Source organism: Oryzias melastigma, linkage group LG15 (genome assembly GCF_002922805.2).
Source record: "Oryzias melastigma strain HK-1 linkage group LG15, ASM292280v2, whole genome shotgun sequence".
NCBI classification, from domain to species: Eukaryota; Metazoa; Chordata; class Actinopteri; order Beloniformes; family Adrianichthyidae; genus Oryzias; species Oryzias melastigma.
Genome location: NC_050526.1, coordinates 28,643,397 through 28,670,507, shown reverse-complemented (window position 1 = coordinate 28,670,507; position 27,111 = coordinate 28,643,397). Strand labels below are relative to the sequence as shown.

General features: G+C 39.0%; 1 protein-coding gene across 1 annotated transcript in view; it reads left to right on the top strand.

Moving 5' to 3' along the window:
- The window catches only part of plpp4 (phospholipid phosphatase 4), a 50,592-nt gene extending 26,656 nt beyond the window's left edge, over positions 1–23,936 (top strand). The window contains exons 2-7 of the mRNA XM_024298002.2: positions 4,913–5,021; positions 8,389–8,479; positions 13,854–13,917; positions 13,999–14,123; positions 20,440–20,610; positions 21,637–23,936. Of these exons, the coding sequence (XP_024153770.1) occupies positions 4,913–5,021; positions 8,389–8,479; positions 13,854–13,917; positions 13,999–14,123; positions 20,440–20,610; positions 21,637–21,845 (769 nt within the window). The 3' untranslated portion in view covers positions 21,846–23,936. The remainder of the gene's footprint in view (positions 1–4,912; positions 5,022–8,388; positions 8,480–13,853; positions 13,918–13,998; positions 14,124–20,439; positions 20,611–21,636) is intronic.
- Positions 23,937–27,111: the final 3,175 nt, after the last annotated feature.

Sequence of the window (27,111 nt, the reverse complement as noted above, 5' to 3'; positions counted from 1 at the left end):
TGTGCTCTGATCAGGATGAAGCATTTAAAAAGATGACAAAGTGGACATACAAGAAAAAAGTTTAAATATCTTTTATATATTTGATTTTTTTGTCATTATTTTGTCTAACATGCAAATTAAATGTAACAACTTTAAAACTTGCTTTGCTAATTGAAAATGTTTTCCATCCTTTTACATGTTTATGACTGATTTATTGGTTCCATTGTTCTAATAAAATGTAACCCTCCATGTAATGCGATCATGTAAAAACTGTATAACAGCTGCTGCTTCTGTAGTTTTCTGGCTTGTTGCAGAGCTTTGATAAAGCAGAGCAGAGTGGCAGAGAAGAAGTTTGTTGGAGAGACAGACAGCAGAGTTGTGTCTGACAGATCAGTGAAGGTCAGGAGGATTGGAGGACACTGGAGAAAACTGGTGTTGTGAGTTTTCTTGTGTAGCATATAAATGTTGCGATCCTGTGCTTCGCACATGAAACCATGGTATTTCAAAGACCTGATACAAGTTCTCCCTGTTTGGGTTTTTTTTTTAATAGTTTCAGTGCAGGTGACTTCCTGCATGGAGGAAAATAGACTCTTTTGATTTGTGTGGGCGCAATTCTTGATTTGTAACTCATACAATGCATTTTGTGTATAGCAGTGTGCACTTGTATATTCACATGTACAAAAATGATAAATAACTAAAAAATACAAAATATAATCGATACACGCATAACTTTAAATTACAGCAGCTTAAAACTAACCGAGAGCCGGGCCTAGGACTGATCCGCTCTGTCCGCTCTCTGGGTGTGGAGAAGGACCTCATGCTGCCTGCTTTTGCTGTATAAGAGTGTGGGGTGGTGCCATCTTTGAACTACTCAACACTTTTTAAGTCATTCAGAACTCGTCACTCCTTTGCAGCAGCACCCCCCTCCCCTTATACAGCGAAAGCACAGAGCTCTTCCCGGAGCCATGGCGATAGCAAGCAGCGCCAGGTCCTTCTCTAACCCAGGGAGCAGAGCGGGACATGGGCTGATCGACCCATACGATCTTTGGGTGTGGAAGAGGACTTCATGCCGCCTTCTATCTTGCTACCTCTACTGGGAACTGGGGCTTGGGGAAGAGCTGTTGAAATTTAAAGTTCTACATGTGTAAATTGTGCTTTGTATATTTTTTAATTTCATACTTTTTGCACAAATGTATTGTATGAGTTATTATTAGGGTGGGAATTTGGACATAGCCATGAACTCATCTAATTGTTGGAGTTTGTTGTCAGTTTCTGGCATCAGTTCTTAATAAACCTTTGAACATCTGTGGATGTTTTCGAGTCCCTCCTGCTCCTGGATTTCCTTGGATGAGAAAGACTTCACACTAAAACTATATTTTTGATTGTGGGTGAAATGTTTATGAGTCTAGAAATGTTGGTTTGGGGGACTTCAGTTGAAGCTCTTTGGATTACAAAATATGAGTAATAAAATTTAGAGATGCCACCTTCTCAACCAGTTTTCACAGAAGCACCTCTGGAACATCACAAAGTGTTAGAAAATGAAGGATCTTTTGACAATGAGGAACAATGAAATACTTAAGCTTCAAGCAGGTTTCACATTTTTCAGTGTGCAAAGCCTTTTTGTCTAATGAGGTTAAAGCTGATGTGTAATTAGCAGTGAAGAAGCTCCTACTAACCAGCAGTATTGATTTTGGATGCAGTTATGAACTGCAAGTCAACACGGTGTGTAAGGAAAATCATTAAATATTTCTGAGTAATATGAGTGAATTCGGCTTTCTAAACCCCAGTGGCTGTAAGTTTGATTCATCTGATGTCTACTCTACAAGAGAATTAGAGCTTGTAGCTTTATTTGTTTCCCTCTAAAAGTTTAGTAGCAGAACAGATTGTTGTGGTTTTCTTCTCCATTCTGGGGCATTATTGAGTGTGAAGGCTAAACACAAACATTCAATATTAACATGTCATTGATTCAGTCTTGTGTGGTTGGTGGCTGACATGATAGAGCTTATCAAATCACACCATCAATCACATCTATGGGAAGGAAAAAGGTAAATCCAAAACCTTTAGGTGGCTACAGACAGGCTTCTGTTGTTATTGTTAACTTTACAGCTTATTCTTTCACGGGTCGCCACAGCGATGACGCGCTCGCTGACTTGCAGAGGTGGTTTGGCAGATTTTCTGCCAAGGACCCTCACTGGATGAAGCTCATCGCACTCCCTGAGTCTACCTCTCACACATGGTAGACACTGCACTTTACTAACTGAGCTCTCCAGCCGCAGAGACAGCCTTCTGTCACCACACTAAAACCATCAGCCTTTATATAAACCTCTGAATCTTCTCGTCCTCCTTTACCGCGTCCATAATTCTCATCCATGACCTTTCCTCCAGGCCTTCAGTCTGACATCTCTAATCTCAGCTGCTGTTCACTCATGCTTTCTTCTGACCTCAGCTTTCACTTCTCTGTTTAATAACTTCATTGTGTGGCTCATCAGCTTTATTTATCTGCATCCTTGGCTTCCATGAACATCTCCCTTGTTTTTGAAAAGGGTCACCAGTTGATCAATTCGGTCAAAAACTGTTCCTGAATATTCCAATTTCTCCTCAGGTTTTCTGTCTGGACCAACAGCCCTTCCAATCTGTCACTCCCTTCATTCTTTGTTCCACGACAGTTTCATCCGCAGCTCTTCTCTGTTTTTCTTCCAACTTTTTGTCATTCTTCATCATGTCAAACATAAAATATCATCCCTTGGTTTTGTATTCAGATGTTCCTAAAGAAATGAAAGGTGTGCAATTTTTAAACGTTTAAACAAAAATGTGGGTGTTGGGACAAAATCTCACTTCAGATATGTAGTGTTTTTCTTTTTAAACAGACAAAGGGAGGAATGAAGGTGTAGTTTACCTTGACACATTTCAACGGCTGACCTGCAGTCCTCCTAGGTTTACACAAACTGTCAGTTGTCAGGATTCAGTAGGAACAGACTGGAATCACAGTAGACGACAGAGAAAAATACACATTCAACTCACACTGGGACATCAGGATCCAAGATGGGGTGTAAAGAAAGGGAAACAACAATCAAAGAAGAAACAAAAATCACAAGAAAAAAGTGGGAAAGAAGAAACTTCACCATTTCATGCATGTGGGGAATAACAGAACCAAAAGAAAGGGTCATGAAGAAACAACATGAACACAGTGAAAAAACCTTACACGAAAACTCAAAAAAAGTGGAGTGACTGTGACAGGGGAAAAACACAACATTAGATACCAAGTGTCATGGAGCAACCTGCTGCTACCATCTCCGGCCACCAGAGGGAGCGCTCACCACCTACCACCACCACCTGGATTCACCAGCTCAGCTGTTCCCCATCATCTCATCACCTCCTCAGCATTTAGTCTGGCTCCACACTCCACTCCCCGCGAAGCTTTGCATGTGCCTCTCTGCCTGCATCGCCGAGCGTTCTCCTCCAGTTCTCACCTTCTGTTTTCCTCTGACCCTGCCTCGCCTGGCCCCTGCCCTCACCCCCGCCTGGATTCTGACCACTCTGGATTTCCTGTCTGTCCCAACTCCAGCTTTGTGGACTTTAACTTGTGCATCACGCCCATTGCCCTGTCTTCACTAAATAAACCTGCTGCACGTGGAACCATCTGTCTGCCTGTTTCGTGATACCAAGAAAACATAACTGCAAACTCTCTAAACCACAGGGCATAATCCTTCAAAAACTATATAATAAAACCAGAAATTCTAGGAAATTCCTAAATCTAAAGAAAGTCCTGAGGAAAACCTGCCCTTAGAGAAAGAGGATAAAAAAGGGAGAGCAAAAATGAACATGAGAAGAAGATAGAATTACTACAAAATAAATAATCCCATCATGCACTGGGGTGAGACATCAGGAACAGAAACAAGTTCAAAAGAAGACAAAAAAACAAGAAAAACCATAACCTGATTTGAGGAGGGGCACATGTGGTTCTGTTCTCCAAGAACCAGACAGAAGGGGTGTGGTCACTCGCAGAGACTTGACAGGTCGTTGAGCCACACCCACCCCTAATAGCAGATAGTGACACTTCCTGATTAATTCAAAACCTTCAGAGGAGGACTGCAGGCTGGAAACTTATCAATGCCAATCAAGTCTTCATTTTTTAGACAGAAACCCCCGTGAACGTACACAAAAGAAAAAATAATTTGATTGCCTTAAAAACTATTCACAATTATGCATCATTTTTAAAAACTGCTGCTGTGAGCTACTGCTGACTGGGTATTCTTGAAACTTGGTCTTTCATCATTTCTGTCTGATTGATCTCCAGAGGTTTTACAATCTCAACTCTCTGCTGCTTCACTGGTTCTCTGCTTTGCTCTTTTATTTTGTGTTTCTGGTGCTTCAGAGCTCGGCACCCGCCTGGAAGGGATTGAAACTTTTCCTTTCTGTGGCGTATTGGCAAAAGTGGGGCTGATGCAGGAGTCCCGTCTTTTTTATTTTATACATTTGAAAGTTCTCGTAGCCTCGCTAGGTTTTATTCACCACATGTTTCACATTTCCTCACCTGCACTCACTCACCTCATCGTTCCCAACAGTGTTTGGCGTTTTTTCTTAACGCTACATTCTCATTTTTGTTTGATTTGTAGTCTTTTCATGGCTGGTGCCTGCTGTGCTTTCTGCTTTTGTGACTACCTGCTGCTCCTCAAGTCTTTTTTTTTTTTTAGATTAGGTTTTATTATTTTCTTTATCCAGCTGCCTTCTGTTTACTCGTCCTGCATTTATGTCCTTTTAGAAATACCATATCAAGGTACAAAGGAAAATATAAAAAATTCACAAGGAGCCACTTTATTCGACTGCCACAAACACACATCCTCTATAAAGGATGTTTGTGCCAGGCACAAAGGAATCTAAACTTCAGGAAAGCGTGTGAATGTCTAAAAATGTCTATTTTTCTTTGAAACAGGTTCACAGAGTTTCTGGAGCCTTTTGAGAGAGTCATTCAACCAGAGGAGCTTTGGCTTTACAAGAATCCTTTAGTGGAGTCAGACCACATTCCCAAGAGAGTCATGTTTGTAAGTACCTGCTGTTAAATTGTGCATCCCTACACTAAACTCTTGTTCTGTATTGTAATCCACAACAACTACATCCTCTGATCCCTTTTCCCTTTTGTGTGCAGCACATTTTCTTATAGTAGTTCTCCTTGTTAAATATGGATCCCCTCACTATCCATCTTACTGTATTTGATATGACAGTTCATGACGGTTTATTAGCAAAAACCAAGCAATGAAGAGGCAGAAGGATTCAGGCATGGTAAAGATGACTTAGTGACGTTCAAACAAAGCTTCAGAATGAGAATAAATCAGGGATTTCATTTAGTTTGACAGACTGTTTCAGAAACTGCTGATCCACTCATGTTTCATATACAACCACTGATGGAGTTTGAGAGATTCAAAAAGAGAAGAACAGACAGAAGGTAAACCAGTGTTTTTATATGTCTGAGTTCAGAGGAGAGGACAAACTGAGACTAAAAAACACAACTAGTAGGCTAGTAGTCATAGTGAAATAGGCTCCTGCATTGGAGAAGGCACAGAGTGTCACAACTTTTAGATACAAACATGATTCCAAGGCTACAATTGACAAAATTTAACTTGCAAGATTAGAAAAACTTTGTTTGGTTTGCAATTTTTAGATGGTCAAACCAAATCATGATGTGAACAGCGTAAAAGCACATATCCATTCTGGATACCACTAATTCTCTTGGCACCTCTCAGGACCTGTGCAGCCACTAAAACATGGTTCAAACATCACAGACCTTCTCAGTGTTGTAGCTGACCAAGTACATCTTTAAAGCCACAGTGTTCCTCTCTGCAGTTGATTTCAGATGCACCTTCTTCTAACAAACTTCAAATCATCTTAGACTGTTTTTTTTTATCACTTTGATGAAAATTGGGTTTTTGGTGTTTTTAAAATGTTCTTGTGTCCTTGTTCTGATCATGAAGGACATGTACAGAAAATTAAGATTATTTTAGCATTTCTGAGTATTTCTTTATTCAAATTGATGTGAATTAGGGGTAGATGAAAAAAAGCAGTTTGATAAAGATCCTATTTGTGACTAAAAACACACACTGGGCACACTTAATGGCTTTCTGTTGTGCTCCATTCTGATGCATCCTGTAGATAAATAGAACCATGTACGTCTTTGTTTTCCTCGTCTGAGCTGATATCTGGATCAAAACTGTACGTCTGGATAGCTCCGGGATTGCTGTTAGGTATGGGGTGTGAGAGACTGTAAGCTAGCAGGAGAGAGTGTAAACAGAGAAATGATGGAGAGATGGGCAGGCTACTCCACTCAGACAGTTCTGCCACAACTAAGGGCAAATTTCTGATTAACTCCTGCCTATCTACAGAAACTATGTCCTAGAAAACTTTTAATGCAGACTAAAACTACTTTATTAATATTGAAAGACCACTGGGAAGGCTTTGAAAATAGATTAAAAGATGATCAGAGTGGGACTTTTACAATCAGAGTATTTGCTGTACATTGTACAAATATGGTTTGTAATAATGAATAAAATGCCATCACTTTGACTTCACCTTAAATAAAAGTCTTTATTTGGAAATGGAGGATGTGGCTCCTCCACATCCAAGGAAGCCGCTTGAAGTGGCTCAGGCATCTGGTCCGCACCCATGTGGAGGTGTTCTGGGCATGTCCCACTGGGGGGAAGACCCAGGACACGCTGGAGAGAAAACATCGCTTGGCTGACCTGGGAACATCTCAGAGTCCCCCAGGGGAGCTGTCACCTGCACCTACAGTATCCCGGATGAACAGAAGTAATGGATGGATTTCCCAAGCTTTATTGTGTTTTGATTGCTTGAATTAAACCAATTCTCATTCCAATCAGATTTCCGTGTAAATGAATGCGATGGAGAACAACTTCAACTCAACTCTCTTTTTAGAAGGTGGTGTAGAAAGCTCTGGCTCTAAATGAACATGTCAACCCAGAGGATGTTGATTTAGATTCACTTCCTTTCTATCTGTCAGCCTGTCAGTGTCCAGTTCTGCTCACATTAGTCACCTGATGGCTGCAGGAATCCCTGGAATGTTGAAGATGAGCACCAACTATAAATGGAACTACAGTAAAAGCTGCCATATTTGTCTACCAACCAGATGTGTTTAACAGAAAAGAGATTTTATATGTTTGAATTTTTTCAATGATGTTCAGATGGTAATAAAATATGATATATAATATATAATATATCCATTTAAACAGTCCAAAAATCCTAACTCTCCACTAATCTATAAAAGTCAATTTGAAGCCAAAGGCAGAAAAAAGTATATATTTTAGCTCCTTGTCATTTATAGTCTAATTTCAGTGCTTTAGAACAAGAAGAATCAAATGAGAAGCCAGCAATATCTCTAAATCTTTGCTGAAGACAGATGTTTAAAGGACGAATTAAAAGCAATGGATTTGTGAATCTGCTGTGGCCCGCGGCCACATTCCACTTAGGAAAATTCTCCTGGCTTTAACACCTGCAGTCCGTCAGCTGGTCTGCTGTGACAGAAGCCCTGAAGGTGTGGAGAATTTATCTGCCCATTAAAGATCAACTGACAGAATTTACATCCACTTACATTATGAATCACTATGACCTTCATTAGAGTGCAGACTGTGGAAGACAGCCTGAAGACTCTCTCTGCACGGGAGCTTCACAATCTGAGCCTCCGTGAAGCCAAACCTCATGATTTCTGTCCTCATAGGCTAACACAGAGGCTTCATGCATTCAGATTCAGGAAAGTGAGGCTATTTTTATTCCTGTCAACTACATCTGTTAATATGTCAAACACTTTGCAAGCAAAACAATCCCCACCAGCTGCTCCAGGTTTACACTTATTGATTTTTTGTAATAATTCACACAAAATTGCATTTTTTTAAGACAGAGACAATAAAGCAAAACAAATTGACCTTTAATTGTTTGTTATAAATGTTTAAGATTATTTCATGTAATTTCTAATAATCCCAAGTAAACACAAAGACACCGTCTTATACTTTAAATCCCTTCAAATTTGTTCTTCTCCTTTTTTGTCTGTAACTGCTTTAAGGTCACCCTTCACAAGCAAGGACCAAACCATGAACTATTATTTATTAAAATTAAAAAATCATAACATTTAAAATACACGTTTGCAGAATTATTTTTGTCATAATTGGGGGTTAAGTCTTTCAATTAGGTACCTGACCTGGATTCATTATGTATTTAAGTCTGATTTTCATTTTATTTAAAAAAAAAGGTAACATTTTAAGCTCCATCATGAATTTATATTATTTTTGTGACAAAACCAGTTTCGTGGATAAAAAGATAAATTGGAAGTTTCTGAGCTATAAATGGTACAGCAGTAACTCCTGAACATCAATCATGATGTTTTATTTTTTTTTTCCCTCTCAGGCCATTTCTTTCCTTACCCCACTGGCCGTCATATTTGTGGTGAAGATAATTCAAAGGACGGACAAGACGGAGATCAAAGAGGCGTGCTTAGGTGAGTGCAGGATTTCCCTCCTAATGTCAGGATGCTTTTCCTTTAAGAATATGAAGTAATTACAAAAAATAATGGGTTGGTGTCTTTAAATTAGTCTGGAAAATTAAATTTTTAATGATTTTCCAAAGAAAATGCTTTTTTTTGGTCGTTATCTAAGTCAGTTTCCTTTATTTTTTTCATGACATATAATTGGTCATATTAGTTCATTTTTTGTGCTTAACAGTTGGGATCATTAACTCCGTGATGGAGCGCTAAAGTCATCATGTTATTAATCGGAGCCGGCGCAGCCGTGAGATTTCACATTTGAACATTTTCTGCTTCTGGTTTGATGATCAAACAGCATGAGGAGGTTTTTCTGACGCTCCGTTTTCTCTGTTTACTGCTCCCCCCTGAGCCGAGAATCCAGCAGAGAGTTGGGCACATCAAAGAAGAAGGAAATTTTAACTCAAACCCCATTAAAGACACAAACAGAGACAAATGAGGGGGAGACAGAATGTGGAGTTACAGGGATGGAAAGAGTTTAACACAGAACAAACCTATAGACCGGTATTGCGCCTTACATTTAGACGATAAACGAGCTGCAGTTCTTTGTTTTGGCTCTATGGATAAAATAACTATGTTTTCTCTTTTTTAATAAAATGTTAGATAACATTAGCAATTCAGTGTCTGCTTTTTTTTACATTATTTACGGATGTAGGATTTCTTGTCATGGAGAGAAACTTAGGATTTAAGAAAGGTTTTGTCTGCTGTAATTCTTGGTTCGTTCCACTCCCGTATGTATTCCTTTGTTGAACTGTGCTCATATGAGCCCTCTGTTTCTTTTGGAAAGTTTATTTTTAATAAAATGTTATCATTTCCAGACTCTTGCTGCTTAATGAGATGATTATCTGCTATAATGAAGTCATTTGAGGATTGTGTTTTCTACATGACCATACAATGAGAGCAACTGAGATTCTCTGCAGTTCTTGTTTTTAATTTTGACAGCAAAATATAAATACTACTATCTATCATGCAAATATGATCCCACAAGTGATGTGTAAGCATTTTTGCTTATTGTCCTTGTAGTGAAAGTAATCTTAAACCCAGAATTCAGCAGACGCCTTTATTGCTGTTTGGATGGACGAGTTTAGAACTTCAGCCTCCAGTTATTGAACCTCCACTTGGATTATTTATTTTTTTACTTGCATGTTTGTTTTACTTGATTTCATAGAAAAACAATCTTATTTTTTAGAAGTGAGTTTTAACAGCTCAATAAGGATTGACATTTCTTTAAACATTCGGATGCTTTATGTGAATTTCCTCATTTCCAGACTTGGTTCTGCTGTGCAATTTGTGGAGGAAACTCAGAGGCAACTGTAAATCAGAGGCACAAAACCCACTGCAGTGCTGACCTTTTGGTCAGGAAGACGGATGCAGGTTAAATTTATTAGATAAACTGTTGGGGTTTTTCAAGAGTGGCCAATCACGGCACTTTGCTTCAGGGAAGCTGTAAGTCAGGAGGTGAAAAAGTTCTCTGAATGTAGGAGGCTCAACTTCTGCCTTTTACTGTCTGAGAGTTCATGTAACCTTTGAAAGACATCGAACCACTGACCTGCTACAGGCTGTTAGAGTGCACACTACCATTATCTGTGAGGAGGGACCCCAGTTTACTCAGATTATCTTGGTTTGTGGTTCAGATTACGTCATGCTTTGTTTCTGTTCAATCTGAGGGTGTGATCTCAGTCCCTGTGGCATTAGTGTTTTTTAATCATTCACAGCTAATTAATCCTTCATTCAGTCACTCTCCGTACATTCAAAGAGCTTGAATTTCTGTTATTCATGTCTAATTTTTTGATCAATAACTTGGCTTCCCTATTCAAATTCCCTGATAAGCAATAATACTATTTATAATTTAGTAGGAAGATATGTTTAAGGGAATTTTCCTGTATTTTTTAAGCATATTTTTAAGAACTACACAGAAAATAACTCTTAAAATATGTTTTAGATATTTTTTAACAGTGTTTTTATTCAAAAATGCTGCAATGCTACCATATTTAGTTTCAAATGTAGACTTTTATTTTGGATTGAATGTTTTCACCAAGTTAAAGACATTCCCCATACACTAAGCTATAAGCTACTCTTCTTTAACTGTCCTGGTACATCGCCTGTCTGTCCTGGGATCTGTTCTTCATGTGGATATCCATGAGTTTTTTTTTTGTTTGTTTTTTTCTTTACTGAGAAGAAGGGTCTTAGGGCTGTGATGCCCAGTGTACTTAAGTAATCAGCTATCATTTATATTTTATGATTTTTTTTTTTTTGACAATTACGAGTGTGAAGCCATTTGAGACAACTGTGTTGTAATATTGGGATATATAAAGTTAAAGTTCCATTGGTTGTCTCTCATCTAGGTGTGCACCATTTCCCCATCTCCTGGGGGAACAGTGAGGTGCAGACACAGTCACGTTCAGGGTCTATTTGGTAGTTTAACACCCTAATTCAACCTCTTAACGCTGAGTGTCAAGCAGGGAGCCATGGGTCTCATTTAAAGACTTTTTTGCATGACTCAGCCTGGATTTGAATTCACCACTACCACAAGGCCACTGAGCTGGTTTGGGGAGTAAGCTAGTTTTATAAAATTGAAAGATATTCTCACTTACACTCTGATTAAAGTGGTGTTTTTAATATGTTCTCATGGCATTATTCTAAAGATGGAGGACGTATAAAAAGAAATTAAACTTAAAATTGCATTTCTGAGTATTTCTTTATTTAATTTGTTGTAATACCGTATAGGAGCAGATGAAACAAAACTGTTTGGAAAAAATCATATTTGTGATATAGAAAATACGCTGGAAAAGCCACAAGCTCTGTGATCTGAGCTCTCACCAACAGGGAGGGATGTGGGGGCGGGGTTTCTGGGGACCAACAGTCCTGCCCACAAATCAGCAACACAGGCTTTTTGATTTTGGCTAAAACAACATAATCAAAAGACCATTGGGAACACTGACAAAAGATGATCGGAATGTCACTTTAAAAAGTTTTCTCAAGCTTATTTAAAAAAAAAAACATAAAAAAAATGTATTTAAACATTACAGTAAATGCATTTATATCTTAAAATAAGTTGGTTCAATTTAAGTTAGAAGAGATGCATGCGTGTATTTCTAATACCAAACTGGGTCTCTCCCAGGAATTTGATGATCCACTCCAGCTCTGCGTCGGCGTTGAACCAGTGAGCTGAGGATCAACCTGATGCTCTCAATCAGTACTTTACTTTGACACTAGCACCATAAAACAAAGCCAGAGGCTCTTCAGGCTGGTCAAAGGCCCCGCTGCCTTCAGCTATCTAATGAAATGAATACATTAATGAGCATTAGTGAGCCTCTGAGGCCCTGCCTGCATAGGAAATGATGAAGTGTAGTGGAAGTGGTCAGCAGAACACGTTTCACCTGAAATGACTGCAGCCAACCCACACATGAGCTCATTTTCAAAGCCTGTCGAAGAAAAGCGTTTTCGCCGCGGTGACACAGGCTGACCTCCGATTCAATGCAAACTGCAGGGATTAAATTAGGAGGGCATGCATTCTTACTGATCATGACTCCCAGTGGTTTCCTTTATAGCTAATTGAAAGGACGATCAGTTAAAGAGGAACATCTACCCGCAGAGCAGCTGCAGTCCTCCTGTTTTCCCATTACAGATCTTTAACTGAGGCATTGATTGCTTCAGTCTCCTTTGACTTAAAGCAATCCTCCTGCTGGTACTACATTAGAGATCCTCTGCCAAGGTTTCTACCTACTGAGGTCCTCACACATTGCCCACCAAAATGACTTCATTCTACACAGGTAAACGGGCTGATATTAGGAAGGATGCTACACTGCGTCTTTGTAAAATTACAGTAATTCATCCTCATTAACCTGCCATCCTCATCTGTTTTAATAGGGAAGGTAGAGTCTTTTTTCAGGGGTTAATTGCCCGGTTAAAAATCAAAACATGCAGCGACGAACAGCCAAATGCCTCTAAGCTGGTAATTACCAGAAGCTGCTTGTGGAAGTCCAATTTAGCTGTCGCTGGATTTATTTATTTTAATAGTGTTACGCTTAGATTACAGCTTGACCTGCAGTGTTTTTAAACTCACTATTTTCAAAGCAGGAAATCAAGTTGATCTCCCCCTAATTTGATTGGTTCACTTGAACATTATGAGGATTGACAGAGGATGCATGTTGTGTTGATGAAGCTTCAGGCTCCTCTGAAGCGGCTGCTGTCAGGGAGGCTTTCTCTGCAGATCTGTGGAGAAAAAGACCTGAAGTTTTGATAAAAGATAAAATAATAAGATAAACTGGACAAAAAAAAACGAGTATTTCCTACAGTTGAGTTGAAACATAGGTTAAAAAATGGAGAGGAAGAACACATCAAATCATGACAGCTCTGATTGACCTGAAGAAGTCATGTTTGCTCTATACTTCCTTTAGAATACACAGATTTCAAATACTAAGCAAAACTTTGTTAAAATGTCTGATCTTTTATGAGTTTATAGCACATTTTATCCTATGCTGTCCAGAGCTGCATCGTGATGATCCTGTTTGGTACAAGGCGTCTTTTATTTTGAAAGGAAATCATATGGGCTTCTGTGAAATGTAAAAAATAAGTTTGTTTATTTTTATATTTCTGTTTTTATTCATGCCACAAAAGAAGCATAATTCATATTTATTATTAAAAAAAATACATTGCAAGAAATGCAATTGAGTAGGTGGCAAGGATTGAAAATTTTGCTCAAAGATTCAGTAAATAAAAAAAGGAACTGACAAAACAGTCTGGTTCTTGGAGTCCATGCTGCAGGAAAAAAACAGGGAACCATTATACTAAAATAATAAAATATTCTGAAAACAGCCACAAAGAAAACAGAAATCATTTTTACATAAATTTGTTTTTTTTCTTCTTTAAAGGCATAACCCTCAGCTGCACTCATCTCGTAGTCAGTGCTAAAAGGATAAATCATATCTGGTAAATAAATTAAATGCAAATCTTACTTAAAATGTATTTTTTGCAGGATATTTGTGATGTTTGTCACCTTATTTTCACAAGCAAACCTCCCTTTGGTGCTAATGAAACTCACCCCGTGCTGAACCTTCTTCCTGCTGCTGCTGCAGCTGTGAGAAATGATGAGAGGATGTTCCACATGCAAATCCTCTCTGAGGAATTATTCCAATAATCCCATCAATCTGTTTTTTAGATTTTTTTCTTAATAAGAAACTGGGAAAATAAGAGTCCTGCTGCAATGTTTACCTCCACTTGGAAGAAAATGATTCACCTAACAGCATACTTTTTGTGTTTTGATGCTGTAAATGTCAGTAAAATCTGGTTCCCAGTCTGGAATATTTATCATCTGCCTCTTCTTCTCCAGCTGTGTCCCTCGCTCTCGCCTTAAATGGAGTTTTCACAAATACTATCAAGCTGATTGTTGGAAGGTAAACTCAAACAATTTTTCACAGTTGGAAAAAAATGCATATTTTGGTTCAGAACTTAATTTTTTTTTCTGTTTTTTCCAGACCCAGACCAGATTACCTGCAGCGCTGTTTTCCAGATGGACAGTTGAATCCAAAGATGCTGTGCACCGGAGAGCCGGAGTTGGTCTCTGAGGGACGGAAGAGCTTCCCCAGCAGCCATTCCTCCTGTGAGCAGACCACTGCACTAACACAGGAGGGAGAACCCAAATTGTTCACACTGACCCATGAAAACTGCATTAAGACGGTTTGATCTTTGTGCTTCCACTACATTTTACTAAGATAATATCTCTGAATGCAAGCCCATTGAGGTGTCTTTCCTTTCTGCTCCTACAAAGGTAATTAAGGATCTGTTCCAAATGTCCCAAGGGAGGCCTTAAAACACCTGCTGCTTTAGCTTGTTCTGACTTCCTGTTCCGCTGTGTGATACACAGCAGTCAGAACCACTGCTTCACACTTTGTTTTCACCTCAGCTGAACGTTAAATAATTCAGGGTCCTCTGTTGTCCAGCAGATGACTGCAGGGTGAAAAGGATGGGCTGTTTCATGCGGATTATACACATATATGATGGATGAGATGTGTCAGATAAAAGATCTGATTTTAAAGTTTTATTTAGTTGTTTGCTTTTGTTCATATTTTCCACTAGATTCTCAGGCAGCTATAATGAAGTAATTGAGCAGAATTCCTGCTAAAGTAGTACAGCAGGAAAGTGTAATTATAGGGATGGTTGGATGCTATTGAAGCTTTTAATTGCTGAAGGTTAAAATGTTTTGAAATCTGCTGCTGTGCTGTGAGTATGAATGTTTAGAACTGCTAAACAACAGTCAGAAAAACCGTTTCAAAAAATGTGACGAGACACTTTGATATGTGAGACGTTTTTCACAAAGTGTAGCTTTTAAAGGAAGAAGAAAAGGCTGAAGAAGCTGTAATTTCATGCTCTTGTCTGATGTTTCGGAGCAGAACCCTCAGATCCTCGGCACACCTGCTTTAGCAGTGAGACGCTTTGATGTGCGGACTGTGTCCCATTAGAGACGCCAAGGAGGGATGATGCTCTGTAATCCGCTCCAGCAGTGCTACTTGGATTACATTCGCCTGCGTGTGACACGCCTAATAGCTTCATGTTGTTACGTTGTAGGAAAATGACAGCAGCGCATCGGGGATGCAAGAGAACCCAAATGTAGCACATTTAGAAAACAGGAAATCTCAGGAATGTGATGAGGACTGACAGTTAAAGAACACACAGCCTTAAGTGCAAAATCTGGATGGTAAAAACAAACCGCAAAACCTCCTCAATTTCAACCTTTTTTTTTAGATCTATTATACTGTGACGATTGGGATGCAGCTCATGTTTTCGGTGATTACATTTATTTTCTCACCTCGTAGCAAACTTGCAAACTAGGAAGAATTGAAGGAGACAGGTCTGAGAAAGAGGGAAAAACAAGCACATAATCACCAAATCCCCTGAACCCACAACTCAAACCCAAACAGCAGTAAAGCTGGCAGCTCCTCCAACAATGGCCGTTACTGTCAGCATCTTATTATAGACATCACTAACATAAACATACTGGGGGAAAAAATAAATTTTTTATGGTTTAAAGATTTTTATGGTCATGGAAGGTGGGTGTAAACATCAACTGGAAGTGTGGTGACGCAAAGCTATAATGCAGATTTGAAAAAAGTTGAATGCAATGAAGCAGGCAGGAGGAGGCGAGACAAAACCACACCTTTTGCGTAATGAAAAAAACTTCAAGTTCTGGTTGTAAAGGTATATTTTATCCTTTGCACATTAAAGAAAACAGTCATAACAAGGCCACAAATTATATCTTTTTAGAGAAAAGATATTCTTTAAAACCTTTTGTGCTCTTTGGTGATTGTTTCTGAATGATGGGAGGCTTTAGAACCTGCATCACTCCTTCACTAATGCAGCCCCGTATTGAATAAATTAGAGCTGACTCATCACCATTTCTTTGCTCTCCACAGAACACATTCAGGTGCAGCAATTAGACAGTAAAAGTAAGTATTTTCTGTTGGGCTTTCATGTGTTATTGGTTGAAAGGGCTTTATGGTCCAAGTGCTGAGATAATCTACATCCCTTCTCCTTTGAATCAGAGTCCAACAATGAGAAACAAAGTTCTGAGTCTTCTTCTGTCATAAAAGACTAATATTACCAGCGAACTCAACAGTTACATTTTTTTTTTTTTTTTTTTAGCGTTTTAAGTTTTGGACTTTTTATTACCCGAGTTATTTCTGTCAAAATCTACAATGCTCTTTCACATATCGTAACTCCTTACACGACGAACGTAAACACTGGTCTGAGCTAAAGCTACAATGTAAGAGTCTCAACAGTTTTACAAATCTGAACAGTTTTGGTAATAACTTTTTTTAAATTAATAAAATGTTTACCATCTTTTGACACATTTTAAGCTAATCATGAACACTAAACCATTTATTCACATTAAAAAGATTAATGAAAGTGGCAACAACACTGAAATCTTGTGGAATGTTTGCTTCCGGCTGATGATGTTTGTAAATTTTTGCTTCTGGCTAATGATTTTCAGCCGCCATCTTGTCTGCAACCAGGTCCTCTTAATCTGAGCTATAGAGACAAGATGGTAGAAATGGAAAGAACAGATATACATGTTACCTCAAGTTGATTATTGAGCTGTTTATATGCAATCCAGTAGTGATTTGTGAAGTCAAGTACATCATTTACATAATACTCAACAGACTCAAAATTTTGAACAACTAAAAAGTAAATTAAAGACCTGACAGTCAAAAATTCTCGAACAACATCTGCGCACATCGACGAATGACAACGCAAGACACGCATGTATCACACGAGTTACTAATGTCACCTTTCACTTTTAAACTGAAATAGAACATTTATTATTCTTAGAATTTTCTAGAGAAGAAGTGAGTTGTCTGTCCCTGAATGTCCCCTCCACACCTTCACGTTTTCACATTTTCTCTTGAAAGCTAAGTGCATTTTATGTTGAAGACCTGCAATCATTACTCTCATTACTCCTCTCTATGTCTTCTTGGAGGATTCAGTTCAAAAGGCTTTTTGGGATTCATGGAGTAGATCCATTCTGAAAATGTTTCTGCACTCTCAAGTCCTCTGGCCTTTCAGGGACTCCTTCCTCCTCTTGAGGGCCTCACTCGGCTCTATTAGACATACCTCACTGAATGACCCATTAGCAAAGGCCACTATGCTGCACATTTCAGATGATCCTCATTGAACTTCTGATGGTAAGTGGATAAATATATTCAGCCTTTGAGGGTTCTGTCTGAGCCGTTTTGTTGCTTGAGAGATCTCCACGTCCAATGCTGACTGAGCATATCTGCTGTTGCTTACAGAGACAGAGAGAAGGAAAAAAAAAACACTCATTCAAACACAACTCGCGTGTCTCCTACTATAGCTTAACAATAGGTCAACACAGCGACAGATGGAAAAGACACTCCTGGATTGTTTTATTATCTGATGTTTAACCACTTCCATTTTAAAGTTGAAGTCTCCTGTCAGCAGACTGAGTTTACGACTCATTGATTATGTAGTTCTGTCTTCACAGCTCCATAATGGAATTGGCCTGGAGATGGTTAAAGTTAATAGAACCAAGTGTGTGTTCTGCAGTGCGATTTAAAATAGGAGGGTGTTACACTGTAAAGACAGTGCATGATGGGGATGAGCAACTCCAGAGAGGAAACCCATTATCAGACCCATGGGTTTCCTCTCTGGTGTTGCTCATCCTGAATGCACCTGTTGTTGTTGGATTGTAATGGTCTGTTAGATGATGCAGGGCTCAATGACCAAAACAATTAATGTGAAATTTGATGATTTGAGAAACTGAAATCATCCTATTTCTCTATGTTTTGGTTTAGATCTGAAAACTTCTCTTTGCTTGACTGAGAAGTCACCATGAAAGATGTGTGTCTGCAATCTTCCTCCTCAGGCTTCACTCTTCATCCTTTGTGTTTTTTGCCAGCTCATCATTTCAGGAGGAGGTGGGCAGCTGAAATGTGCTGCTCGGGCAGCTGCAGTTACAGACTAATATCCCTGGCATTTTACAGCTCACGCCGCTCCACTGTACCACCCTTAATTCACACAATTAGACCACCAGTGTTTTCCTCACATTTACCAGCAGATGTTAATTTTAGGAGATAGCAACTCACAAACTGTTAATTAGGAAAAAGGCTTTATTTTTTAGTTTACGGCATCATTGGACCAATTAAAGTTGAAGCAGCGAGCAATGTCATCTATCATCTTGTATTTTGTTTGCTTTTACCTGTAATTTTTATGCTTTTGTAGTTTCTACTACTAACTATGTTTTTTAACATCATCAATCTACCAGGGAAATGCAGTTAAAATTAGCATTTGGCTAAAATCTGACATTCTTCTGTCCCACAGCTGTCCTGGACTTCAAGGACTAGATTATTTTCACAATTCTTTCTTTTTCAGAGCAAAGATTTCACTCTTGCCACACGCCCGATGAAGATGAATTTTAGGCAGTGAATGACCCTTCCCCCACCCACCACCAAAAAAATAATAAGAAGAAACTGTAAAAAAAATGAATGAGAACAAAATTTCTTATGGGTTTCCAAAAATATATTTCAAAATCCACTGAAAAACCCAAAACACACATGTCAGGGATATCCAAAGATTTTTTTAGAATTATTATGGGATGGTCACAAGACCATTGGCTTTGGCAATTTGGGGATTTTTATACAGTAATAGAAAAATATTTTTTTTTCTGGCAATATTTATAGAATTTGGCATCCTGTCAGCTTAAAATCACTACCAAGCCTTTGTTGATCTTTGATTTCGGTAAAAGGTCACCATTTTAAGTTTTTAACAAAAAAAAAATACCTTTAGTAACTTCTCCAACTTCAACTCTGTCATGGGATTTCAGATAATCACCTCATAATTTCTTGGGCATCAACTCCTTAAGAAAAAATGTTGGAATTAGAAGTTGTTTTTTTTGGAATGGCATTTGTTAGGCGAAATCCCAAAAGTGGCGTTCCCCTTTACATTTTTACCACAGTATTCTAAGACAAGACACCTTATTGATCCCGAGGGAAACTGGTAAAACTTTAATATATTAATTTTTGGCTCAAAATGAAAAAACAATATGACATAAAAAATGAACATACAGGAAATGTGGGCGTGGTTTAAAAGAAACATCAGTTACCGAGGAAAATCCAAAAACATACTTTTACTTATTCACAAAATTACATAGTCCTATTGGTCACTCCCAGGCGACCAAAAATAAATTGTTTCCTATGGAGATAAAATACTTCATATGTCTATGACCAGGGTGGCGAGGGCAGAGGGGGACGGTGGGGAGCATGTAGCACCCTCTCACCCAGAGAGGGCCATGCAACACTTTCAGCTTTATCACATTTGTATTTAATGGTCAATAATATGCAACGACTCTTAAATAGAGGATCAAATCATTTTTCATCTTCTTATCTGTCAGTCTGTTGGGTTTGGTAAATGTACTGGGGAGGCTTTTTTCACTCAGGGCTTCTGCCTTTACCAAGCCCCTTGAAGCAATGAAAAGTACATATTTATTCAACCAAAAATTTCAGGTTTGACATGAAAATGATGGAAAATATAAAATACGACTTGAAAAGTTTCCAGTCTCTTCAGGTTGAAGCTTCAGTATTCTTCTTCAGTCAGTGATCCCCTAACTTTCCAGATGAACGCCATAATGTCATTCACAGTCAGAGCTTTTCCCAGAATGCAATGCAAACGATAATCTATCTGCATTTATGAAGACAGCCATCACATGATGTTCAAATGTGGGCCAACCACTTAGCTCTTTGTAATTTATTTCCAGTAATTAAACGTTGGCTGCAGAGCAGACCTTAATCAAAAGTCTTCTGGAGTGAGCAGCTGCAAATCTATCACAATGATCCCGACGACAGTGGTTTTCCTTTGTCTTATGATTAACAAGAGCTGCTTTCTGATTCTGGAAAAGCTGCAGCTGCTGATGGATTCACATAGTCTGCAAGAAAAGAGCAGAACTTAACTGGAGGGTCTGAAACAGGAGCTCATATCTCATCAGCACCAGAGCCGGCAGCAGGAAACGCTGTAGAAACAACAACAACAACAGCCGCAGCAGCTTTGCTGCCTCCAGAGTTGAACAGTTCTGATTTGAAAACGTTTCATCACATTGTTCTTTGAAACACAACATCTTTGATGCATTTCTATCCATTCCGATTGAATTTGGTGATTTGAGCTCAAAAACTAGAAAAGACATGCTTAGATGTCTTCATTGGCTTAACAATTTGACCCTATCAAAGCTCCATGTTTAGTCTGTTTATTGGTGTTGATGGAAACCCTTTTGTTTTACAGACCATTGTTGTATACGACGTGGATGTTCATGATTCCTCATTTTAATGTGCATTTCACAGTGATATAAACTGAAATTCCTTTCTTGCTGTTCAGCCTCGATCCTTGACTCTGAGTTTCTTCTGTCTTGTCAGTTGCGTTCTCTGGCCTCGGTTTCACGTCCTTCTACCTGGCGGGAAAGCTGCAGTGTTTCACGGATCAGGGCCGAGGTCGCAGCTGGCGTCTCTGTGCCATGGTGCTGCCTCTGTACAGCGCCATGATGATCGCACTGTCCCGGACCTGCGACTACAAACACCACTGGCAAGGTCAGCCCAGCATCACAGAGACATCAGAATGTTTTTCCCGCTTTTAATGAAAGTCTCGTGGTGTAACACCTGCTGAAGGTATATGGAGGAGGAGTCAAGTAATTACTGACATGAATGTCTACCATTAATTTGCTTTTCTAGTAATATATGACAGACTGAGGTTAACTTCGACAGCTCTGTGGAGAGGGGTAATTGAGTTTTAGAGTGCCATATGTCTGTGGCTTACTATGAAACAAATTGCTCGTTTTATGACCAGTTCTTATTTATTTCAAAACATGCATCAGTTACAGCCAAGCTGATCATTGTCTGACTCCTGCCTGGGTCAACATTTTCTCCTCTCCTCTGTAAGTAAGCAGCAATATTGCACTCCATTTAACTTGTGCGGCCTCAATTTGCTTCCAGTGTAAACACAAGCTGGGAACTCCCATTAGCCCATCTGCCTCACCGCGCTTTGTGGATATTAATTTTCTCACCATGACTTGGTACTTTAAAGGTGGAGAAAAGGCCAAAAAACAGAATCCAGGCACAGCAGTTGAATTTAGGTGATGGGACATTTGTTTGTGGACTTTTAAAGACTGTGTTTTCCAGCATTTTACTTTTTAACCATGAAAAAAAGTGTTTTTTGAAAGAAATAAAGGTTTTGACTGCAGTGAGGAGGTGACTGTTCGGTTTAAGCTTTGTTCAGCATGTTTGTTTTCCAGCTCAATGTGATGTTTCACAATGCAGCTTTTGTTAAAGGACGTTGGTATGATACAAAGCTTCTGACAATCTAACAAAGACTGCTTGTCCTGAGGCGTGTTACTCCGACTCTAAAGTAAAAATAAAAGAGCCTTGCTTTGCCTCCTCACTTCCGCAGGTTGTAGCTTGTAAAGCAGCTCGCTATGATGGATGTTCGCAAACTCATACAGCAACACTTAATTAACTGTTCTCCTTCTAAGGCTGGAGATGTTGTTTATCTTCCACAACATGCAGGCTAAAAGTAGTCACTGGTTCGCTCCTTTCAAATGTGTTGTTGTGACTTTGCAGACGCCTTTGTGGGAGGAGTCATTGGGTTGCTGTTCGCGTACATCTGCTACCGCCAGCACTACCCGCCGTTCCTGCACATGGACTGCCACCTGCCTTACGCCAGCTTGGTTGGCCCCTCCACTTCAGCCTCCCAACTTCAGGACGACCCACAGCCCACCGACAACGCCACCACCCTCCCTCTTGAAGGTTTGACTGAAGGGCCAGTATGACTAGTGGCCACAGCGGAGGCTTCCAGCGATCTCCTCAAGTCCCCGAGTCCTCCTCCTCTCTCATAGTGACTGTAGCCAACGTTCCACTCAACCTCCCCGTATACATTTACATTCTGTGGTGCTGCCTCGGTCAGTCTTACACTGTTTTATGTTCTCCTCCTTAGCTGCCATTAAAATATATATTTAGATTTGATAGATGAGAGGGATCTGCGAATGTGGGGCATCACCGCTGAGAGGGAGGAAACGTGTAGAGAACTGTTGGCAGCTTCAGCTGAAACCTTTGATGAGAGCCGTGGCTGTCACGCCGCTTTGTCGAAACACAGTGGTTGGGAGTGTGTATTTGTGGACCCAGAGAGGTCCTATAGGATGTCACAGAAAAACAAACCATGAGCATGTTGAGTCTCCCGTCAGGAAGTAATGGCAGAAATTACACCACAGTGTTTTAGATGTATTTTCACAAACAATAAAGGCTTTTGTCTGAAAATCAAGGACTTGCAGGACCACTCCACACTCATGCCTCCTGCGCTTTTCATCAGGTTCTGTCGCCCATAGCAACCAAACAATAAACACACAGCAAAGACATTCCTGGAGAATCTGTATGGTAGAAGTCTAAAACAATATTCAATATTCTGTTTCTCTCTGCTCTCCTGGGCTTGCAGTCCTACACTGCTTCATTCTCTTCCTCTGCTCGCCACATCATCTCTCCCAGGCGCCGCTGAGCACATGTTCCACCATGCTGGACAGAGAAACTGACTCTCAATGAGTGCAATCAATTACCGGCAGGTGAGCTGGCAGAGCGGCGTCCTGACAGGCACAAACTCTGAACTGATCCGGCATTAATCCTCATTAAGTTTGGTCAGCCACCGCTGCTTGAGAGGGTATTACGGCGATATGACGCGTCCTGGGAGCTGACCAAGCATGGAGAAGAGCTGTTAGTCTCCTGACGCCCCACAAATAGACAATCTAGCAGAAGACAGACGGCCTCCTAGGACTTTTATTTCATGTATTTTTCATGAATTACCTCCATTATTTATAACAGGAAACAAAGCAGGCACCAAAGACATCCTCATTTCTTTTAATTGATTTTGCACTTTAATATCACACAGCTAGATCATTGACACTTTGCATACTGATTGCAGCATTTATAAATGTATTTCAAACTAACGTCTTTGTTGCCTGGGATTGTGTTGCCATGGATGTGACTTTCACTGGAGACATCTTCCAGTTTGACTCTCCAACCTCCCAGGAAGCTTAGAGCACAAAATCTTTATTTACATCAGCTGCATTAGGCTCCCTGTGTGTCCCCTTTTTCTGCTGTATCCTTTGTTCTTATGTGTGTGTGTGCGCGTGTGTGTGGGGCAAACAAAGCCCTTTTCACACTGATGCAATACAAAATGAAACTTTACAAAGAAAACCCTTCACATGAGGGTAAACGGTGCTCCACTCTGTGTATCGGGTTCTGAGAAAAACCCTGATGAGACTCCAAAATTTGACTTTAACAAAAGAACTATCTTTTTGTGGTTTCAACATCGACCTGAAATCTGTGAATGTGGGGTTCTGGGACCTTGAGGCGGAAAAAAAATGATTGTAAGACGTGTATTTAATTGTGTTCTACTGCATTTGCCTGAGCTGGAAGTCTGATGTGTTGTTAGTTTGTGCTCTTGTGTGGTTCCGCGTACATTTTTAAGAGATAATTATCCTTGCTATGCTTGAAATTTTCCAATGAAGAGGTAAAGTTTGGTGCAATGTATACTTTTGTAGCAGTGTGCACAGTTTTAGTGAAAGTGAAAACTCATTTTCTACCAAACAAAAATAGAAAATCATTATTTTACATTTTGTGTTGATACATTCTTTGCTTTGGTTCTGTCTCCTCCAAGGCTGAGTGGATAAAAGTAACTAAAACCTGTAAAAGAACATTGAAATAGCCATCTGTTGTTATTGTGAAGAAAAATTAGGTGTTTTTCTGTCCATGGCATGCTGCTATCATTTGTGAGAAAATACTTTTCTATGACTAAGCATGCCAGGCCTTGAAGACTGAGTTGTGTTTTGCTGTTTGTATTATTTACATATAATAAAGAACTGCAACAGTGTAAACTTTCTCCAAGTGAAAAATAGAGTCCCTATGATTGTGGAGTTTTTGTGGAAATTTGATCCCTTGTATATTTTCCTGTAACATGCAGTGTGTTTGATGATGCAGCAGATGCATTTACCATCAAACTTCTTGTCGTTTTATTCTTCAGTAGACCTCAGTGGTGTCCGAGGAGTTTCCCACAAAGAGCTGCATTCGTACCTGCTGTTCAAATGATCAGCTGGACCAGTGATTTTTTTTTTTTTTTTTGCAGCTTCTCAACCATGACAGCTTCAGACTGAGGGAAGAAATTTCCTTAGAAAGGTGCAACACCAGAGTGGGGAGGGGTCTTCTGCTGCAGTCAGCCTCCTTTTAGACTCTTTCTGTACACTTTCTTCAGTTTTCTGCAAATAAAAATTGAGTTTGTAGATGAAACCAGTTAATCAGATTCAGATTTTTGTTTTCATTCATATAGAGCACCTGAAAAGCACTGCAAATTAAATCACATTGTTCCGCCCATAACATCATAAGTACTGGGACATGCATGCATATGTCAAAAATGGTCAGTGAGGCAAATAGAATATAAATATAAATGATACATACAGCTGTGGACTGAGATTCTATGCAAAGTTTACACAGATGTGGATGAACAGGTATTTTTGAAACCTGTATGTTTTTGTAGGCGTTCAGAAGTCTGATGGCTTTAGGCGAAATGCTGCAACTAACTCTGAAATCTCATTTGTTCGATTTAGATTTATTCACACATGTAAAGCAAAACATGCAGAATACTACAAAATAACACAAATTAAATAAGAAGTAAAATAAATTGAAGTCTCATTTATACTTAGCTCAAAAATACATGTTTAAACAGAGGATAGGCAGTCAATGCTTATTTAAGCCTATCTCTCCAGCTTGTTAAGTGGATGATGGACAGAGAACATCGAGCAGGGATAGGGAACTCCAGGTCTCGAGAGCCGCATTCCTGCATGTTTTCCAACATACCCTGCTCTGGCATGTTCTAATTGGTTGGATACACCTGAACCAGGTGATCAGTCATGAGTAGGGCTAGAATTACTTCAAATTATGCAGACAATGGAGCCCTTGAGTTGCCTATTCCTGATGTCGAATCAATCATTTTGGAACAGATTAAGATTGGTTTTGTGTCAGGGGGAGGAGCTTAAAAAAGGGTAAAAGTTTTGAAATTGTTCAGCATAATTCAAGTTTATGAATTAATTCAGTTTGTTAAGCCCCAGTTCATATTTGAGGATGTATTAAAAAAAACCTTTAGAAAAAGCTATTGTGTGTAATTATGGTGGTTTTAATTCAATTTAGCTCAGACATTTCCTAAAACATCAGATTATCTGAAATATACACAGATATTCTATAGTTCACCGTCTGATTTCCTCCAATAACTTTAATGTAATCCCAGAACTGATCGAGGAAAAGGGGACAGCAGAAATAATACACCTGCTCTAAAGGAAGAAAGCTCCAGCAGAAGCAGACTCTGATGGGGTCTGAGAGGACAGAATCAGACATGTAATCTACTGGAGGAGTCTGACAAACACAGGACACAAGAAAGACCCACAATTAGGAAGGTGTTGAAAAACGCCCAGGGCATCCTAAAATTACTCCTGGCTTCATCAAAAAAGATTTTTTACAACTACAGTGTATTTTTTTTTCTAGGAGGTCATGCTGAAATAAAGGAAGTGGGAAATGTGTGAACATCTTCAACCGTAACCTTTCCCTGCACCCTCTGCTGTACTTTTTTCTCCAGATTTGATAGGTGGTGGTATATCGGTTTACTGTTTAGTCATGTAAAAATCCCTAAAACTGTGATCACATATCCCCAAATTCCACCATGCAGCAACGTATTTTAAGTTTTTTAGCAAATTCGGCTGTCACATTTTTACTCACCATGTGGTGGCTGGGAAGGTTTTAAGAAAAAGTCACAATTTTAAAGTAACTGGATTATTTTTCTCTAAACGTTTACATCAAAATCTCTGAACCAAACTAACAAAAATTAAACTAGAACAAGCTTTTATTTCATTGGCAAAAATGTATGAGGAGATGGTTCAAACTGTTCTCAGTTTTAAATGAAAAAAGGCAGCAGCCTGTGATCAACTGGAGGTTAGTGGTTCATTTATTATAGAAGAATCGTTCCATCCTAATGACTCTCATGATTGCCATACTTTTTCTCATTTGAATTTTTGATTGGAATGAAACGTTTCAAAAACAGCAGGAACTGCCTGAAAATCACTGCAGATGAAAGAGTTGAACTGATTTTGCTTTGGATGGTTTTCCATCATTCTGTCAATTATTTACGTGATCTTTTAGGGTTGGTTAACACTATTCCTGGATATATTATTACCTCTGATTATTCCCACTGTTTTGTTTTGTTTTTAGGATTATTATTTAACAATCATCCTAACTTTGTTTTTCAAATATGTTTATCTATAATACCAAAATCCTTCCATTTCTGCAAAAGCTGTTTACAGAAAAGGAAAAACGTTTTGTAATTATGGCTTCAAATGTTTTAAAATGACTTTCATTCTGACATTACAATCACCACAAATTTTCCTTTGGGTTCAAATTTAGTGAAATATTCATGATTGTCTAACAATATTGTCAAACAAGGTGCAGAATAGCCCACAAAGTATTGGATTCAGGCATTCCTGTGAGCGCTAAAGTATCAGGAAAATACACTCGGTGACTTTAGTGTGCTAAATGTCACTCATCATGCCATATTTCAGGCTGTTGATTATGGAGCTTTTTAGTTATTAAAATACAAAGGTTTTCTAATACCAAGAATCTTAGTATCTTTGAATTTTTTTGTGAAAGAATTTCTTTTTTCCTGTTTGTTTTGATGTGTCTTCTCCCGAGTGAAGATGAATTTTATCAGATGACACCATAACACTAAAGAAAACTAGGCAGAGTTAATAGGATTAATGACCTAAATCACACTCAGTCTCATAAAATGATCAAACATTTTGTACTCTTCCTCTCTTCAGTCATTTAGAATAAACAATGGGCAATGTTTTTCTTAATAAGCCAACAGATGTATTTATTATGGCCACTTTTTACTGGTGACTTTTCCAAGATTGAATAAAAAATGTAATCTTTTTGAAATTATTTTGAATTTTATTTTTGCAAGTTGAACACATAAGAATCCTTAACTAGTATTTCATTCAGATGCACTGA